We start from the raw sequence: 20,261 nt of genomic DNA on the forward strand, positions 1-20,261 counted from the left end.
TGGTCTGGGTGACCTAGATGGTCTTGTCTGGGTGATCTGGGTGGTCTGGTCTGGGTGACCAAGGTGGTCTTGTCTGGGTGGTCTGGGTGACCTAGGTGGTCTTGTCTGGGTGGTCTGGGTAAGCTAGGTGGTCTTGTCTGGGTGATCTGGGTGGTCTGGGTGACCTAGGTGGTCTGGTCTGGGTGACCTAGGTGGTCTTGTCTGGGTGATCTGGGTGGTCTGGTCTGGGTGACCTAGGTGGTCTTGTCTGGGTGGTCTGGTCTGGGTGACCTAGATGGTCTTGTCTGGGTGATCTGGGTGGTCTGGTCTGGGTGACCAAGGTGGTCTTGTCTGGGTGGTCTGGGTGACCTAGGTGGTCTTGTCTGGGTGATCTGGGTGGTCTGGGTGACCTAGGTGGTCTGGTCTGGGTGACCTAGGTGGTCTTGTCTGGGTGATCTGGGTGGTCTGGTCTGGGTGACCAAGGTGGTCTTGTCTGGGTGGTCTGGGTGACCTAGGTGGTCTTGTCTGGGTGATCTGGGTGGTCTGGGTGACCTAGGTGGTCTGGTCTGGGTGACCTAGGTGGTCTTGTCTGGGTGATCTGGGTGGTCTGGTCTGGGTGACCAAGGTGGTCTTGCTGGGTGGTCTGGGTGACCTAGGTGGTCTTGTCTGGGTGGTCTGGGTAAGCTAGGTGGTCTTGTCTGGGTGGTCTGTGTGATCTAGGTGGTCTTGTCTGGGTGGTCTGGTGTGATCTGGGTGGTCTGGGTGACCTAGGTGGTCTTGTCTGGGTGGTCTGGTGTGATCTGGGTGGTCTGGGTGACCTAGGTGGTCTTGTCTGGCTTGTCTGCTAGGCTACAGATAGTAAATTGCCAGTGTGGGAACCTTACATGTCTAGCTGAGTACCTAGGAGTGGAATGAGGAACTGATTAATACTGGTAAGATACTGAAAGGACAAACAATTACAAGAATCCCAATGTACCTGTGTACTTGTTACACATGGCAAATACACTTTCTATTCTCTTGTATTCTATTCTTCTTCTATTCTATCTATACGGCAAAGGCAGCCCCCAAGGACATTGCCTCGGACTTGATGAAGGCGTATGAGATTGGTGAGCAATGCTATGCAACCTTCAAGGATGAACGACTAGATGAAGACCCATTATTGACTTTGCCAAAGACTTTTCTGAAATAAACAATTATTTTTCTAAAAATAAAAATATTCACTCCACTATAATTGGGCAACTGTACAGCAAGTGACACCAATTACACTATTTTTAATGTACAATGTCATAACAATGTTTGATGAAAAGTGGCACTGGTGAAAAAAATCCATTAGGTTGAATATACGCGTTGCACAATACTATAATAAACTATGATACATTTCACCCTGACCAATGTTGTCTCCATGTTATGCACCATGCACGAAAAGTAAATTCCTCGTAGGGATGCTCCAATCAATCGGCCGATTTTCACGCCAAATGACTCAATCAGTGATCGCCAAATTGGTGGTTGACATAGATACAAGTACAGACTTGGATGCTACAAGCTAAATGTTATTATAGAGTGGTGGGTCAATTCAATTCAGAACGTGAAATAGTGACTAACCACAGCAGACAAGTTAAATACATTTCAGTATATTCAAGAGTGGCACTCAACAAATGGAAAGTCAATGAAAAGCACAGTTTATGCTACACACATCTTAAAACTCATAGGACAACAAACCTTATGGTCCTTTTTAAGTCGCCATCGGCTCACATTAGATAGAACAAAATGAAAAAAAACAGACATGATGATTCCTTCCATGCCTGCTTAGGATTCTGACTGTTCTCATAGGCTCTGAATACATCCATGGCTCTGACCCTCTGCCTTCACCTCCGGTCTTTTCTTTTTGTCTTCCACTTGAGGAACTTCTCCTTCCTGTATATGATGCACTCCTTGATGGCCTCTTTGATCACCTGAGATACACATGGTGGTAGGAGGGGGGGGGGGGTGGGATGTTGAAAAGCCTACACATACAGTAGCTGTACAATTGGCCAATTGACTGCTCACCACAATCTTTATAGAAACATGGTTGGTGGGTTGGTGGGTAGCTAAAGCAATCAGCACACACATCCACGCCATTTGATCTGGGGGGTGGGATTAGTTGCAGACAATTGAGCCAACTTTGATGTTGATGTTTGTTGCATTAGATTTGGTTGGCTGGAGTGACATTTACATTGCTGGAATGCTGCTTTGCTTACATCAGTGCTGATTAACTGAACTGATCTCTGTAAGCTGGGTAGAACTACCAGTAGGTAGGTAGTCAAGTGATTGTGTAGATTCAAACCTACCTACTCTACATATAGAACCAATATGAACTTGGGAGTAGGGTTGCAAAGGGGTGGAAAATTTCCGGTAAATTTCCGGAAACTTTCTATAAATTTTCCATGGGAAGTTCAGCTCGGGAATTTTGAAATTGTGACCATTTTCCTATAACAGCTTTTTTTCAACAAAATTTGTATATGTATGTGTGTTTATGACAAGGTAAATACAGTTGGTATAAATAGCCCCAAAATTCCCAGTTTATTCCTATTAATTCCAATAAATTCCCGATAATTCCCATGGAAATTTTCCAACTTTGAATATTCCCACAATTTTGCAACCCTACTTGGGAGACCCCTTCATTGGGTCTGACTGAGTGAATTGACCTTTAATGTACTGATATCAAATACAACCAGTAAGAAATCAGCAAATCATCATTTGAATGTGGCACTCGACTCCATGGGATATGCTATCTGACCTCCCAGCACCTGCATGTTCAAAAAACGATCCTTGCAAGACTACTCGGAGTGAGTTGTAGATACAGTAGTGGTTTGTAGCAGAACTGACCTCGATGTGATTGAGCGTGTTGAACTCCATCAGGTCGTGAAGCTGGGTGTAGGCCTGGTTGGAGTACTGAAAGTTGAAGCTGGAGTACGGCCTCTCAGGGTTGTCGAAAATGTCAAAGTCCGCAAACTCCTTCTCCTGCTCTGTCTCCCGAGGGACTCCTTCAAATTAAACAGCCAAGACTCCATATGTGTAGTGGAGACCATGGATTGATATTCACTCGGTGACACTGAAAGCTGCTCACTACCACAGGACTGCTGCTTTCATTTCTCCTCTTTGATAAAGCACAGGAGTTTGTTCATATATTATGAATTACCTATGAACTAGGACACAACTTCCGACACAGACACTCGGTCCGACATGCAGCCCAGTTAGAATGACCTAGCTACAGTATAGTGAGAGACTATTTTCTCTGGAAGTGAGACAGAATAGTGAGGGGGCTAGCCAGCGTCTGTGTATCCCATGGCTGATATATAGCCTACAGCATTTACACACAGAGCTCTCCCATTGTAGTGGGACATTCCCCCTAAACACCTGGCCACGCATCTGCTCCTTATGGAACCATAAGTCACCTAGCATGGCAGCTCCTAAAATTCTACACACATGCACGCACGCACGCACGCACACACACACACACACACACACACACACACAACCCACTCCTCCTTAACATTAACCTTCAACATCCTAAACATCCCTATCCACCTTTTGAGAAGTGATGACCCAGTCAGTAAAATAACAGCTCAATGGGCTTAAATTACCTACAACAACCTCCTAAACATTCACATCATTACCAGGGGCTTTGAATGTCCGGAAGTTGATGTTAACCAGGACAAAGTGGAGAACAGTGGGGCAGTTCTCTTCACCCTTTTCTGGCTTGAAGACGTAGCATTCTTTCAGACCCTCACGGTCAAACACTTTGGGGTCAATCTTAGGGAATGGCAGTTTGTTCATCCGAGCCCACTTCTCAGCTAGCAGAAGCTCCTAAAACCCAAGTACAAATAAAAACCACTTAGACTTTCATACAAAGACTCTACTGTACTGTATTCTTTACTGTAATTAACCACCCACGACTGTCCCTTCAAGTAGTTTATTATAAACATCTTAACTTTTCATCATTATAACTATTGAACGTAAAATAAGGATGCAGCCGATGTGTCCCACATATGGCAAGCCACTTAAATGGAAACTGGCTCCCCTTTGGCTTCCAGTGCAGCAGCTTTATCAGGTAATCCCAAATTTATGACGGCTCTGACATTTTCCTTGAAGAAAACCAGGAAGTGAAGTGCCGGAGCACCCTGACCTTGAAGGGGGGGCTGGAGTCGCTGGGGCGGGCGGAGAAATCGAAGGAGATGATGAGGTCAACTCCACGTTGGGGCCGCAGGATGAGGGGGTAGGGGAGGTTATAGGTCAGACCGCTGTCCACCACATGGATCTTCTCACTCTTCACATCCATAGGCTCGTAGATGCGCTCAAACTCATCTGGGTCTGAGAATGTTCCAAGGACAATTCAGACACCCAAAGCATGTGCATGTGTGTGCCTTGGTTATTTACCTCAGGTGGGCTGCATAAGTACAGTACAGATGCGTGCAGCTACCCACTGTAGTCTCTCACTGTTTCTATCACATCGCTGCCATCATACACCCTTCCACAACTCACCCCAACCCAACTTAAATGGTCTATCTAGTTCTACTAATAATGGATCTAAAATGTGTACTTGATCTACAGTAGAATCTAGCACGTAGTATCTAATACTCCCTGTTTAGATTTGGTTTTAAAATGCGTTTTGGGCGATCAGATCACAAGTGGACAGCGAGACACATCTCCATTTACATCTGCATCTCCAAATGTGTCCAGCTGACCCCCGTGTTCATATAAGTAACCATAGTAACTCACTCACTCACTCCTGCCTGCGTGTGTGGTCATACAGCTTGTCCCATGTAAAAAAAAACAATAATCAGTCGGTTTGAGTTCAGATTCAAAAAAGTGTGCATGAAAGCGACCAAAGATATTTGAAGAACTAATATAAATAATACAACTATTCCAACTGTATCAATTGATAGGACAAAGGAATTTGCGACAACGCAGGATAAGGCGAAAAATGACATGTTTTCCTGTTATGTCCTCATTGGGGACGCATCAGGGCACATTAGTGTTTAGTATGGAGTCAAAATGAGGCCAGAAAGCATTGTAAACGTAAGTGAAGTATTGTAAACAAAAACATATGAATTGTAAACGTAAGTGAAGTATTGTAAACGTAAGTGAAGTATTGTAAACGTAAGTGAAGTATTGTAAACAAAAAATATATAAATTATTACTTAATTATTAAAAAATAAAATAAAAATTGCATTTACAATACTTTTTGGCGGGGTTAGATGAGTGGCGTGTCCAGAGAGGAAGAGAGGGGAAGAGGCGGAGTTTCGGGATGCCCACCGCCATATGAGCGCTGCTCAACGTTTTTTGGACTTCTTCTATGGTTTTGATTTATATATGGTGGTGGGCATCCCGAAACCCCGCCTCTTCCTCTCTGGACACGCCACTCATCTAACCCCGCCCCCACGTCAAAGAGAGGCCAGAATGTTTTGCAGCGCAAGAAAGTTTTGTAAACGCAGAAAAAGTATTGTAAAGGCAGAAAAGTTTTGTAAATGCAGAAAAGGTTTTGTAAACGCAAAAAAGTATTGTAAATGCAATTTTTATTTTATTTTTTAATAATTAAGTAATAATTTATATATTTTTTGTTTACAATACTTCACTTATGTTTACAATACTTCACTTACATTTACAATTCATATATTTTTGTTTACAATACCTCACTTACGTTTACAATACTTCACTTACGTTTACAATGCTTTCTGGCCTCATTTTGACTCCATAGTTTAGACTACTAAATATATGTAGCCAAATGCGTCCCAGACCACCTCTGAAAGTGGTTTGAGTAAATGTTGCACAATGCGTTTTAGTGGTCGTTTACACTTGTATTTAGCGCCGTCTTTTGATCTGATCATCCAAAACGCATTCTAAAACCTAAAGTCTAAACAGGGTCATACTGTACGTCCAGAGTGCTGCTGCCAGAGCAGGTTTTGACCACACTGACCTGTGACAGCATCCGCCTCCTCCTCGACGGCAGTGCTCTGGCACATGTTCTCGCTGAAGGCGGAGAAGGGTATGCTGGTGTTCAGGTTGAGGCCCAGCATGAAGTTGTGCACCTTGCCTACCCGCCCCTCTCGTGAATTGAAAAAGGCAGTGTCACTGAACAGGGAGCTGATCATTTGCCGGACCCAGCTGGCCTGGGTGTGGCTCTCGTCATCCGCCTCCTGCTTCTCCCTGCCTGCTGATAGGAGGGGAGGGAGGGGGGATGGTATCCAAACATGAACACCATACATATAGGTGTGTCAGAATCAGCATGCCTGCCCTGCTACTCCTATCCCTGTGCATCATCAACACCAACATCAACAAGAAGGAATGATTCCCAGAAGGAATTCCCTCAAAGCCACAAACACACACATTCTTGACACACGACATTTCTGAGAGGGAGTTAACACAGCTAACACCCTCCCAACTACATGATCACAAGGATCCAGAGGCAGACACACGCCATGTTTACTAATGGCATCAAAACACTGTGCTGGCAGTCACAAGCTGATGCAACCAGGTTAATTGTCAGGTGGCCAGGTAAGAGGGAGAGGCCACACAAACCTTGATATGGGATATTCACGGCATCTGGGGCTATTTATAGTGCAGTATGTGAGCATCACATTGCATTGAACTATGAATTAATTAGAGAAAAAAGTGTGAAAATGTTGAGTTGACTTTATATCAGTCATAAAATACCAAGAAGTATGAGATGAAAATATGCTGAGGCTCCATTAGACCATGAGGACACAGTGTGAACGACATGACCTAGTTCCTGTGTAGTTCCTCTGAATCAGTATCTACGGTACCAGTACTGAAGTTGTTACCTTCACAAGGCTCTTCATCATTGTCCAGACTGTCCTGTCCAACGATGTGTTGAGGCTTTATTTGTTCTGATAGAAAAGACAAGGGCATCTTCATTGATAACTGGAACCATTGGAAAATTGACATTTCTTCATGGAGTGTATGATCTAACATATGTTGGATTATATAATGTAACATATTACAAGATATTACATGAAATGTGAAATCATGACAGAGTTGTGTGATATGTACACATGGACTTTTCCCAAAGTGAACAAAAAGTTGAGTGAGCTATTTCATCGATGTGCCTTTAACTTGCAAAGTCAAATATACTCTTAATATGAGAAGAAAGGCAATTTGCTTCTCAAAACTTTCAACATACTTAATAGAATATCAATATCACAGAATATGATATCAAGCCACAGTGCCACAGAGGGACAACCTTTTTGCAATAGTGTCGCTAATACCAAACGTACCAAACCAAATAAAAGCCCTGGATAAATACCCAGTGGATAGCTAATTGCCTCCATATTTGTAGTTATTTTCACGACTTTTGGGCAACTCTGGAGGAGGGGGCGGAACTTCAGAACTTTATGGGAGCTGTACAGTGAAATATCACACTTAGTATACAGTAAAGCTGTTTTTCTCAACACCAGCTGAATGTACTGTAAAAGTGTGATTTTGGACTCTTTGGGCTTGATACTAGTACAAATCAAATTTTGCTAGAATGTACAATGTAGATACTGCATGCCCAAATCCAGCAGGGCTCTCATTGACATGGGGAAAAAGTCCTGTTCTGCCTGTTTGATTTCCCACAGCCCAGATGAAACTGGAAGGAGTGATCATGGTGTGTCTAGGTTGTAAACTGTCTCTGGCTCTACTAACTCTAATCTTATCCATTAACCCTAACCCTTATCGTAACCATTTGTTTTACATCTATAAGGTTGACCATAAGCCATTAGGTATAGGCTAATTGCACTGAATCTTGTCTTTGTCTCCCACTCCAACTCGATCTTCAATTGGAGAAACACCCCTGGTTTCAGGATATCAAATGAAATCTATTGTTCTCTGTAACCAAATGAGAACTCAACTGTGATTCATTGATATGATTTGCTTATCACCAATCATTTATATTTCAGGTGAACCGTTAAAGTGAAGTAGCTGTGTACACATCCAACCTGTACTTTAGACCAGGTGCAGGATTTAAAAGATCGTATTTCAGTTGAACCCCCAATACATACAGTGCAATGTATGCACTTATATGCTGTTGAAGTCTCCATATCTTTATGTCTGTCAGTATCGCACTATACAGTATGCAAGTTTGTTGACTTCTGTAAAGACTATTAACTTTCTATTATTTGGCCCTATTCATTCACCTGTAAAACACAGATCACACAGCAATACATTCTTTGAAAGGGTGCAGGCTGATGCATCAATCAATATTCATGTATGAACTCTACCATACACAGGTGTATGTGTGTATACAGTACCAGTGGTCTTCAACAGGGGTTCTGCAGCCCCTAGGAATCTACGGAGGTACTGCAGGGGGTCCACCAATTTCGGTCAAAATTAAAGATAATTTAAGTGAAAAATGTTTTAATGTGTTTTTTGACAAAAATAATAATACTGAGTAAGTTCCAAGCACCAACAGGCAATAATAAGCTACTTAGACAAGAACTATATATATATATATATATATAAAAAGGATGATTCCCATGCAACCACCGTGCAAGATGCAAAGCCTAATGTACTAAAAAGCAGTTCCGTGCTAAAATAGTAAATAATTAATGTTAGCCTACTATAGGTGATGTCGAATGGATGGCTTTGTAACTAGGCCTAGACCTCAGGATCCTACTGCTATTCTTTCCATCTCACGTCAGGACAGTAGAGTCGCTGCTCATGTTTCGCCACAGGCTCAAAACTCACCTCTTCAAGAAGTACTGCCACGATCCTCCCTCCTAAGCACCTATTGTTTTTTTTTTATTTGCTATTCTTGCACTTTGCCTTAGAAAGGAGATGCACTTGTGAGTTCTGGCAAGTAGTAGTACATTGGCTTTTCCTACGTTAAATGCAATTATTGTAAGTCGCTTTGGATAAAAGCATCAGCTACATGACTGTAATGTAAAAGATGGGGTAAGGCAGTTCAGTGGGCAGCCTTACCAAGCTCCTCCTCCATGGTGCTGCCCCCGGCTGTGTCTTTGACCGCCAGCACTCTGTTTAAGAGGATGGAGAATGCACTGCCCCACACGCCTGACAGAGAATCACAACAAGATGATTTTGGTTATTTAGCTTAGGGTATCTTGTGATGAAGATGATGACGAAGAGATTGCTCCAATGTTTGTGTTTGGTGTGTGTGCTCATGAGTGTTCATTAGTGTGTGTGACTTTGAAGATACTTTGCACTGAGTACAAAAGGCGACTGCTGTGGCTGCTCAAGAAGGATTTGTTGGTCATACCAATTCAGAACCTTCTGGACAGACCATCTGTACGTCTTACCCATGTGGAAGTGTAGAGGGTACTCTTCATATTTCTTCACAGTGTTTCCCATGAAGAACTTGCTTCCAAAGAGGTCAGGGGTCATGAAGGTGCCGTACTTAGCCATGCCAATCTCGTAGGGGCTGAACTCCATCCAGTCTGACACACAAAAACAATCCAAACTATAAATGGTGCTCTGAGAGCACAGACCTCTGTGCCTGAATGCATTTCGTGGCTCTGTACATTGCAAAATTGAATGGGTGCTAAATTGGCCCATACTACATCCCTCCACCGAGTGTCATGAAAACCGGTCTGTTAGTTTTTGCGTAATCCTGCTCCCAAAAATATATGGCAGTGAATGGCAGACTATGTTTGGGTGGCTCGTGGATCTGCCCCGTCCTATTCTGGCAAGCGTATTGTTTATTCGCTCGCATGGCTTTGCGACTGGTCCTGTCATTTCCTCCTTCTGACACTCAAGTGGAGACACACATAGCTGCAAGCTTGGCTGACAGACCTGCGTGGATGGCGACATACCACCTCAAGCTCAACCTGGACAAGACTGAGCTGCTGTTCCTCCCAAGGAAGGGCTTCCCGACACCAACTGTGACACCAACTCAGACTGTGATGAATCTGGGTGCGACCCTGGACGACCAACTGTTGTTCACCGCACATATCACATCCGTTACACGCTTTTTGCAGATTCCTGCTGTACCACATCGGGACGATTCACCCTTTTCTCACTTACGAAATGGCGTCATCCAGGCCCCTGTCATCTCCCACCTGGACTAATGCAACTCCCTCCTTGCTAGGGCCCGGCATCAGCCATTAAACCCCTGGAACCTGTCCAGAAAGCTGCTGCTCACCTAGTGATCAACCACCCCAAGTTCTCCCACACAACTTCTCTTCTCCGTTCTCTACACTGGCTCCCTGTAGCAGCTCACATCCAGTTTATCCAGTACTGTATACACACCAGTGGCGGCTGGTGACTCAAAAATGTACCCATGGGCACCGGGGGGCACTTTCCCTCAGTTATTATTTGAAATATCAGCTTTAAAGTGGATTTACAGTCAATTTTAGCATATGAAAAACTGAATAACACTTTCTTTAACTACATGTAGCATTTATTTATCATATTCATGATAAAATATTACAAAACAACAATAAAACATTGTAAGCAATAGTTGTAATGGACTGTACTCTTCTCTAAAGAGAGAAAATAATTGATATTGGTGAGGTGCTGGAGAGGTTAGGTGATGATTTTTTTTTTTATTACGGGACACTGAGGTGTGCTGGCTCTCAAACAGTTTGTTGGCAAATAGATTTGACAACTGGACAATGGAATACGTTGCACAGCAAATGCAGTATCCAACAGTTCGCTCATGGCTAGCTAGCAATGGTACAGCTATGGGATTAGCTCATTTGGGTTGCTGTCAACCAATGTTCATATTGTTCATTATCAGAACAGTATGAACATTCAATTGAAAGTTTTCCATCCACCCATCCATCACTGGATGAGGAATAAGCACCGCAACGCGATTAATTCTCACGCAAGCAGGAGCCAGGCTGTGGATTTCTCCGATCCGGTGTTGCGACCCAGTCTCTAGAAATGTTTTGGATGAGTTGCCGACAGTTTGCTCCTCCAGCCAATCTGCGCGCCTGCCTATGCCATAGCCTGCACCTCGTAGCTAACGTTACCGGCTATAGCCAGCCAGTGGAACTGTCGTGTTCAGACGGCTCTAGCTCAAAGAAAAGTATTTATGTCAGCTTAGATATTTAGATGGCTAGAATCAAGACAAATAGACGAACAGTTTGATGTATAATATGTCCCATAATACTTTCGGATGTATTATATTATGGAGCTACGAACACACAAAAAGTCTCTAATGGCCCAGGGAAGAGAAACACAGACATCAACGCCGACTCAATCGGCCTTCACTGTGGTAAATCTGGAATCTGGAATGTGATTGGACTAACAAAATGTCAATATCTGAATCCTGTTCAGACAGGGCCGGAGTACTAGCCGCCCTTGCAGTAATCTTTCAGCGTTTTGGCCAATCACAAATTAGCAAGAAAAAAAGGCATTACATTGATTTAAGAGAAAAGAACCCGCCCTAAGGGAGGCTAGCCTCCCTTCCATATATATCTATGGGTCCTCCAGCTGCATGTTATAGATGTCACTGTTGGAGCTTTAGAATTTCAATAATGGGTTTTTATCCATAGGGAAAACCTGCTTTATGAACAAAACACACACACACACCACAAAGCACAAGTTGGCTATGAGTCAATCACGCCTAAACACATCATGCCAGCTGTTGGTAAATGAGCACAGGGTCATGTATGTAGTTTGTATAGCAGATAGGACAGAGATCATCTGATCACCTCCTGTTATTCATTATGCAAACAGTTCAGCAAATAGATACATGCAGGCACACACGCAACAAACAATCTACTGAAGATGCATCCTCACACACGCTGACCTGCAAACATGAGCTCGGACACGTCTGGTTTGACATGCAGACAGGTGAAGAGAGGAAGAGGACACTGGGCCACATTCACCTTCTCCTGCAGCTGACTCAGCTTAGTGTCCATCCTCTGGGGAAAGGGCAAAACACACACGCTCACACGCATGCACACACACACACACACACACACACACACACACACACACACACACACACACACACACACACACACACACACACACACACACACTTTAACAATTTGTTTATGTATGTATAGGGACACAAATACTACAAGTGCAGTCAGTATACAATCACAATGGACCAGCTTTCTTTTTCACACATCCTTCAAGGGTACAAGTAGCAGCGTACCCGCCATACTGTATGAGACAGAGCAATACTTAGCAAGGCGTTTATCCCTCTTTTTGGGCATCCCCAGTTGTTGGAGCCCTCTTACGACCAACCTATGTGTATGTCCTAGGCTGCCAAATATGAACACAAGTAGTCTGCATCTGTACCCCAGCTCTGAGATGGTATTCAGGAGAGGTTGCTAATTAACAACCTTGATCATGAAGGCTTCCTCTAGGCTAGGGTCAAATGTGCAGGCTACCTCCAGAACAAACACCTCTCTGGATACTTCACTGACAACACCACAACATCTGGTGTATTAGCAGACAGATGTGTAAAATCGGCTGGGTTACTGCGGAGATGGAACACAGTGGGATTGACTGCTATTAGTCAACTCCAAATAATACAAATACTGCAGCACGTGTCCTCACTAGGACCAGGAGGGTACACATCACACCGTTTTAAAATCACTGCACTGGTTACCTGTCAGTTTTAGAATTGATTTTAAGATTATGCTTTTAAAATATACACCCAGTAGGTCCCTCAGGTCCTCTGGCACAGAGCTTTTAATGGTCCCTAGAGCCAGGACTAAGAGGCATGAGGAGGCAGCTTTTAGTTCGTATGCCCCCAGCCTTTGGAACACCCTGCCAGAGGACCTGAGAATGTCTAAGACTGTGGTAAGCAAGACACACCTTTTTAACATTGCTTTTTCCACATAGTTTTACTTGTTTTAATATCTTAGTGTTTTTAATTTGCATTCTGTTTCATAGTTTTTATTCTATTTTACATATTTTAAAAATATTTTAATTTGTAACGCTCTTATACTTTTATTGTTTCTTTCAAATCTGTTCTCACTGTGTTTGTATGATTTGTTTTTATCCATCTCCTTTTATGTAAAGCACTATGTGCTACCTTGATTTGTATGAATTGTGCTACTGTATATAAATAAATTGACATTGAAACAGGAATGTTTGTACATTCTCACTGAGGTTGGAAAATTAGATATGTCCTTTACTATCAAGTCCACTATTCTGTCATGATGTACTACTGTATGTACATTCCTTTGTAAGCATAACATACTCATTATTATAGATAATAGTGATCATAGTAATAATTAATAATAATCATATTTAATTATAACTGTTAATTAATCACAATTCAAGCAATTAATAATTCCGTTTTGAATTGAGTGAGCTGGGGGCACATGGACGAATCATGGGCTGTCTGACAAATCACGTGTTCCAGCTGAGTGGGCTGTAGGTAACTTCACTGATAGACAGATAGCAGATAGACCGCATACTGTATATTTCTCTGAGTTTTGTTCTGGTTTTTTATATACATGAAAATGTATTTAAAATGTGAAATGAATCATACTTAATAATCACAATTACAATATCAGGCAAAATAATCGAAATTATTCGTTTTTGTCATAATCTTGCAGCCCAAGGCAAATTACCAGGGTCAGGATCAAAGCGCAAGCAAGTGAAAGCAAAGACTATGGTGCTGAGAAAATACAGTGGCAAACGAAAGGGAAATGGAGCAAAGAGAGGGATGAGGGTTGTATGAGTGGGTTGGTTGGATGGATGGATGGATGGATGGATGGATGGATGGATGGATGGGTGGGTGGGTGGGTGGATGGATGGATGGATGGATGGATGGATGGATGGATGGATGGATGGATGGATGGATGGATGGATGGATGGATGGATGGATGGATGGATGGATGGATGGATGGATGGATGGATGGATGGATGGATGGATGGATGGACGGACGGATGGATGGACGGACGGACGGATGGATGGATGAAAAGGAGATGAGATGAGCCACAAGATATGCAGTAAAGCCTACCAAGGACAGAGTGAAACAGAGAACGGCAAGTCAAGGCAGCTAGTGATGACAGACAGAGAGATACACAGTTCTCCCCACCCCTGGGATGAGCGTCTTTCCTATGAGCATGCCGAAGATGTCGGTGAAGGTGACGGGCTGTCCAAAGGCCTTCTTGCTCCACAGGGCCTGGACATAGCTAGTGATGTGCTGGGGCAGCAGCAGCCTCAAGGGGTTACTGCTGACACTCCTCATCAGCTCCTGGTTGATCTCCTGAGGGCCCTTAGTGGGGAACTCTGGGTGGGAGTACAGCGTGGACATGTACCTGGGAGGGGGAGGAATAGATTAGCATCTGTCAAAATGCCTGGGCCAGCATTGGTGTTGTTCTTGGAAAAGGAGAGAGAGACACAGAGAGAGATGGGAAAAGAGAAAGAGAGAGAAAGAGACAGCCAAGAGAGAGAGAGAAGGAGGAGGAGACAAAGAGGAAGAGACGACAGCACAACGGACCAGGTGGATCCAGAGAGCCCAGCGACATATGTGGCACAGTCCAGGACCCCCGACTCGTACAGGGCCTTCATGACCCCCGCAAAGCCCACCATGGCTCTGAAACCGCCCCCGGAGCCCACGATGGCTATCACTGGGACCTGCACCACACACCCACAACACAGACAGACAAACATAGGTGAGTGTGACAGGATGAGGATACATCATAATACCTCTAAAATGGGCACGTAATCTAAGATGATCAAACATGACAGTATTTCTGAGTCAGTGGAAAAACTTCCTATTGGGTAATGTCAGGGCTACAAGCCTTTCACTAACTGTCCTTGTTGCATCACTCTTTCCCAGAGCAGATTTGCTGCCTTCTGTCTTATGCAGACTGGATTAAATGTAACGACTGAATAAGCCCACACCACAGCCAATTATACTGCAGCCTATTGAGAAAAAGTTAAAGGAGTAGTAAAGGGAAAATGCATGTTTAGCCCTGTTTTAAGGTTACTTATGATCATATACATGCATTTTCCCTTCACTACTCCTTTAACACTTACACGATTATAATGCTCAAACTTGATGTATGTATCATATATGTATGTCATATTCTTGCCTGTTTGATGAAAGCTGTTTGCTAACATTTATTCTGGCCTGCAGAAGTCTGTGAAAAAGAGTAGTGATTGACATTTTGGCAGCATATCTTTATTGTAACAACGTTTCAGTCAAAGGCCTTCATCTGGTTAAAGGTAAAAAATTAAGGTCTTTGATCGAAACGTTACAATAAAGTTTGTTTCCAAATAAAGGACGGTGTGCGGGAATCTCTCTTGTACTATATGGACATGACCTCCTACACACCTGGATATGACCTACACACCTGGACATGACCTCCTACACACCTGGATATGACCTCCTACACACCTGGACATGACCTCCTACACACCTGGACATGACCTCCTACACACCTGGACATGACGTCCTACACAACTGGACATGACGTCCTACACACCTGTATATGACCTCCTACACACCTGTCCACAAGGACCTGAAGGTGTGCACTGCCTTTATAATCAAGATTTAGCAAAATAGCTAAAGCCATGCAGTTCATTGTCGTTTTTCTTTCCTCAACCACGCAACGGAACCTATTACATAACATATAAATATAAGGAACATGGCCAGTACAACATAAGGGTTGGGTTGTGGCGGTAGGCCTCTGTCAGAGCCTGGGCCCACGGTGTTGCTCTGTGCCCACCTCCTGAGGGGAGCTGGGGAGGAAGCAAAGCTTCTCCATGTCCAGCAGCTTCTTGATGCCCAGCATGACCCGTTCTCTCCTGGTCTGCCTGTACAGCTTCTCCTTTTCGCAGAGGGCCAGACTGAGCCGCAGGTCCAGGTTGGTACTGGGAACACAAGACCAAAAAGAGGGTATCGGTATCATGCTTTCTATAAACAAGATGGGACATCTGTATGTATAAAGCCTGTGAAATGTGTACGGGATTTAAATGTGTAGAGGTGCCTGATGGAAGTATGCTTTGTTTGGTCAATGGGGCTTAGAGCAAGAGTGTGCTGTGTGCTGAAGGCTTTCCTGTCCTGTAAACTGGCCAGTCAGATAGGATGACTAATGTTGAGAGTCTTCCAGATCTGAGAGCGCCTGACAAAGGCGATGCTATTCCTTGCTGGGAGCTGATGTTTGCTCTGCTGGATTACAGTGCAGATGGAGTCCGCTACTGCCTTTAACACCTGGTTGTTGCGCCATGTGTACCTAGAAGAAGAAGAAGAAGAATCTTTATTTATCATACAGCACACATGTGGAGATGTAATGTTCTCTGCTCTTAACCTCCCCTTACCTCCCCTCTCCTAGGGCTTTGGGGCAGCAGCTCAGGATGTGTTCTAGGGAACCTCTTGCCAGACAGAGTGCATGCTGGGGTTTCTGCAAGACCCCAACTGTGCAGGTTGGGATGGGCTCGAGAGAACACAATACACAGACTGGATGAGAAATTTGAGTCTTGCTGGTTCCGACTTCCAAATGTCAGTCCAGATGATCTTACAGGCAGATGCATGGTCCCAGTTCGTCCAGGCTCCTTGCTGGCGCATGGCCACTGCTGCGGTGCTCTTCCTCCACCTCTGACCTCTGACCGGATCTCTTCCTGGATCAGCTGTCGTCTCTCTCTCCCCTGAGCTTTGTCATAGCGAGGTCCTGTATGACTACCAAGCCCAGCTCATCCGACCGTCACAGAGTCCACCAAGACACCATGTCTCATCCTCACTTCTGCTTGTTCCACTGCCTCACGAGCCCCAGTCTTCACGGTGATGCTCGCAGAGGACACTAGCATGACCTCTCACACCTCACCCCTTAACTCTCACAGTCTGTTGTGATGCAAGCAACTGTCCACTAACGCCCTGCTTTTAATAAGAGCAGCAACTATTACTGTTAGAAAAGGTACAGTATGGTGTTTTCGGAGTACAGTTATACTGTACCAATTTGACTTGAAGCTCTTGTCTGAGTTGCTGGGCGCAGTGCTTAAGCTTGGGTGAACCATAGATGCCACAGAGGCTAATATATCATCAGTGAAGCAGGCAGACCTACTGACAGAAGAGGATACATACCAGATCTCCAGGGACATCTCCAAGTACACTTTTGTTGCCTGTCAAAACAACAAAAAGCTGGTTACTGTACAGAAGAGTGGGCACTGATTAGTCTGTCGACGGCCAGACACCCTGGGGTACACTGTCGCCACATCCAGAAGCTGGGTGAGGTAGAGAGGAAAGGAGAGAATGGGAGGAGGGAGAGTGATGGATAGGGTAGTAGATAAAAGAGAGAAGGGCATGAAGTTGTTGAGGAAAAACAGTATAAGAGAAAAATTAAAATAGACCAAGAGAGAACGAGGACGGAGGGATTATACAGATGAAAGAGGGAAGCAACATCATCACGTCAACCTCAGTCATCATGAGTCAACTTCAGTCAACAGGCAATTACTGTCTAATGCAAACTTCAGTCTGTCATGCAAGAGTGAGTGAAAGCATCATTCCAGAAGACATCTTACTTTGCCGATGAGGAGAGCCACTCTCTCCGTCTGGCCCACTTTCATCTTGGAGATGTTGTGCAATGCAGTCCCAAGTGTCTCGTCCATCACATAATTGGCATCCATTAAAGTCATCTGATTGGGCAGAGCACCAACTTAAAATCAAATCAACCAATCACACTGTCTTTATTAACTCCAAATAGTGTAACCATGGACGTTTAACAGTGAAGGAGAGCATCTGTACTCCTGATATAGAGCTGCTGGCTGTGCGGCTAAGACCGTACTATCTGCCTCGTATCATTCTCACACTCCTTTGTTGTCGTTGTGCACATTCCACCACAGGCAGGGGCAGCGCATGTTGTGGGATTGCAGGCACAAGACCCCAGCGCCTTCATGACGATTAATGGAGACTTCAATCCCGTTTCCCTCTCCAGAACCCTAACAAACTTTAGTATGTACGTGAAATGCAAAATGAGAGAGAATAAGATCCTGTACCTCCTGTATATCAACGTGAAAGAGTACACCTGTGATGAAAAAGATCCATAGACAAAGTCGATCAGGTCCAGCCATGTGGGGAGGCCAGGAATGTGCTCATGAGCTAAAGATGTTTACAGGTAAACAGGTTTGACTCCCCCCCCCCCCCCCCACACACACACACACACACACCCACACACCCCTTCGAGCTCAGAGCACCTCCTTCCCACCTCCACCATTCATCGCATTGAGCCAGGTGAGAAGGTAATTTTCCAAGCTCTGAATCAACCAAGCAGCAGGTCCAGACAACATCAACCCAAGATTGCTTAAGGAGTGTGCCGGACAGCTAGCTGGAGTGTTCCAGCACCTTTTCAACCTTTCTTTGAAGTTGAAGAAGGTGCCCCAGCAGTGGAAGACCTGCATTCCAGTGGCCAAAAAAGGACGTCCCAGTGTTGTCAACGACTACAGGCCAGTGGCACTGATGTCACATGTCATGAAGGTCAGGCAGGGCCGAACTATATATATATATATATATATATATATATATATATATATATATATATATATATATATATATATATATATATAAAGAAACTATTAGAATATACAGTTTATTTTGTCATGTGTAACAGGTATGGGTACATGTACTGTACTTTGGAATCGCTTGTTCTTACAGTATCTTATCAGTGCTAATCAGTTCCTCATTCCAGTCCTAGGTACTCACTTCACTAGTATCGAGCGGACCTGACATTCTGTAGATATAAAGTCTCATGAATTTAAATGATGCGGTACTGAAGCTCACCTCCAGAACATTCTCCTGATTTGGGTCCAGTATAAAGTGGAACGTTTCGTTCCATTCTGGGTTGATGTTGTTGTCTATGTGTCGGGTCTTCTTTCGGCTCTCGGGGGCATTGGGGATGAACAACTCTACATAAGGGTCAGGCGTGTCCACTGCGGCCACAAACACATGGATAAGTCATCAACACGCAGAGCATGCACTTTGCAAGCATGCCACACATGCAAACATACAAGGCTGTGGATACAGTACATATATATGGTAAACTAACAAATTCAACTCGTTGTACGCACTCACATACTCATTAGAAAATACATTAGAAACGTTTTGAAATTGACATTTGACTACACGCTATGTCAGTTCTGGCATTTGGAGGCATTCTATATGTGCTGATGACACAACAACACAATGTATTGTTTTGAAAGAGCATGTGACGCATATGACAGTGTGAGATGGGAACAGTCAGACAGGTGTGGCCAGTTAATGTAGACTCACACAGGTCACCCAGGGCTCCCTTGGTGACATTCTCTGCCCGCACCACTGTCACTTTCAACTTGTGTGAAAACTGCTGTTGTAGCTGTAATGCAACACAACACACGCGCACGTGCACACACACACACACACACACACACACACACACACACACACACACACACAAGACGTCAGTGCCATCGGATCTAAATGGTTCATTCAAGCAGTTTTTCTGGCATCTAATGAAACCCATTCAAATGTCAGCTCCTCAGAGGGGTAGGAAACATGGCCCAGATGAGGAATCTCCACCCTCATTGGTACCTCTGTACCAACCTATTCTTCCCATGTACAGTATGTTAGTCACTACACTCTACTGTTTGGATTCAAGGCATATGCATTTCATAAAGTACAGTAGACATAAGTATTGGCAAAAAGCCCAATACCAAAACCAAGAGTAGTGGAGATTAGAGGTGTAGTGGAGATCTAGACTTGGGTGTAGTGGAGATCTCTTTCTCGGATATGAGATCAGATGAGATGTAAGATCACAGTCGCACAATGACAGTGGTTCTGCGAGAACTCTCAAAATGACTAACTGCATATTGTAGCGTTACCCGTTTCTCTGGTGAGTGTGTGTGTGTGTGTGTATGTGGGGGGGGTTGTTACACAACAGTAGCGCAGTAGCGCTTGGCTTCTATTGGCTGTTATCAAGTACAAGGTCGGGTCAGCAACACAGTGGTTTGTGTTTTTAGCAGTGCAACTCACCATGATGTACTGATAGGGGTCTGTGGCAGACATGGCTGTTCAGTAGGTGGGAGGGTTGGTCTCAGCTCATGGGAAAGCTTCTGCCCAGGCTCCAGAATTGAACTTGAACTCAGGAAGATTTGCCAGTTATGCAGGGAGGCATACAGACTGGGGAAACAGTACAGTTTAACAATAGCAAGGTTACTAACGCGCATTCAACACACCAGCAATTTGGCATCTGCCAGAGTGTGACAGGGCTGAGGGGAAGTATGCTAAGCCACAGGGCTAAGATAGCTGTGTTTATGAGTGTGTTTGTGTGTGTGTGTGTGTGTGTGTGTGTGTGTGTGTGTGTGTGTGTGTGTGTGTGTGTGTGTGTGTGTGTGTGTG

General features: G+C 44.2%; 1 protein-coding gene across 1 annotated transcript; it reads right to left on the reverse strand.

The window, feature by feature from the left end:
- Positions 1 to 1,844: 1,844 nt before the first annotated feature.
- Positions 1,845 to 19,928, reverse strand: LOC311307232 (cytosolic phospholipase A2-like; the record flags this gene model as incomplete). Its single annotated transcript, XM_084436030.1, has 17 exons — positions 1,845 to 1,931; positions 2,845 to 3,002; positions 3,636 to 3,825; positions 4,145 to 4,329; positions 5,936 to 6,172; positions 6,801 to 6,866; positions 8,938 to 9,027; positions 9,273 to 9,410; positions 11,729 to 11,843; positions 13,986 to 14,208; positions 14,391 to 14,527; positions 15,625 to 15,769; positions 16,977 to 17,014; positions 17,414 to 17,527; positions 18,669 to 18,817; positions 19,158 to 19,239; positions 19,896 to 19,928. 17 exons carry the CDS (start codon positions 19,926 to 19,928, stop codon positions 1,845 to 1,847), a joined length of 2,187 nt encoding a protein of 728 aa, XP_084292156.1.
- Between the last annotated feature and the right edge of the window lie 333 nt (positions 19,929 to 20,261).

The sequence above is a fragment of the Borostomias antarcticus genome (assembly GCF_949987555.1).
Source record: "Borostomias antarcticus genome assembly, chromosome: 3".
NCBI classification, from domain to species: Eukaryota; Metazoa; Chordata; class Actinopteri; order Stomiiformes; family Stomiidae; genus Borostomias; species Borostomias antarcticus.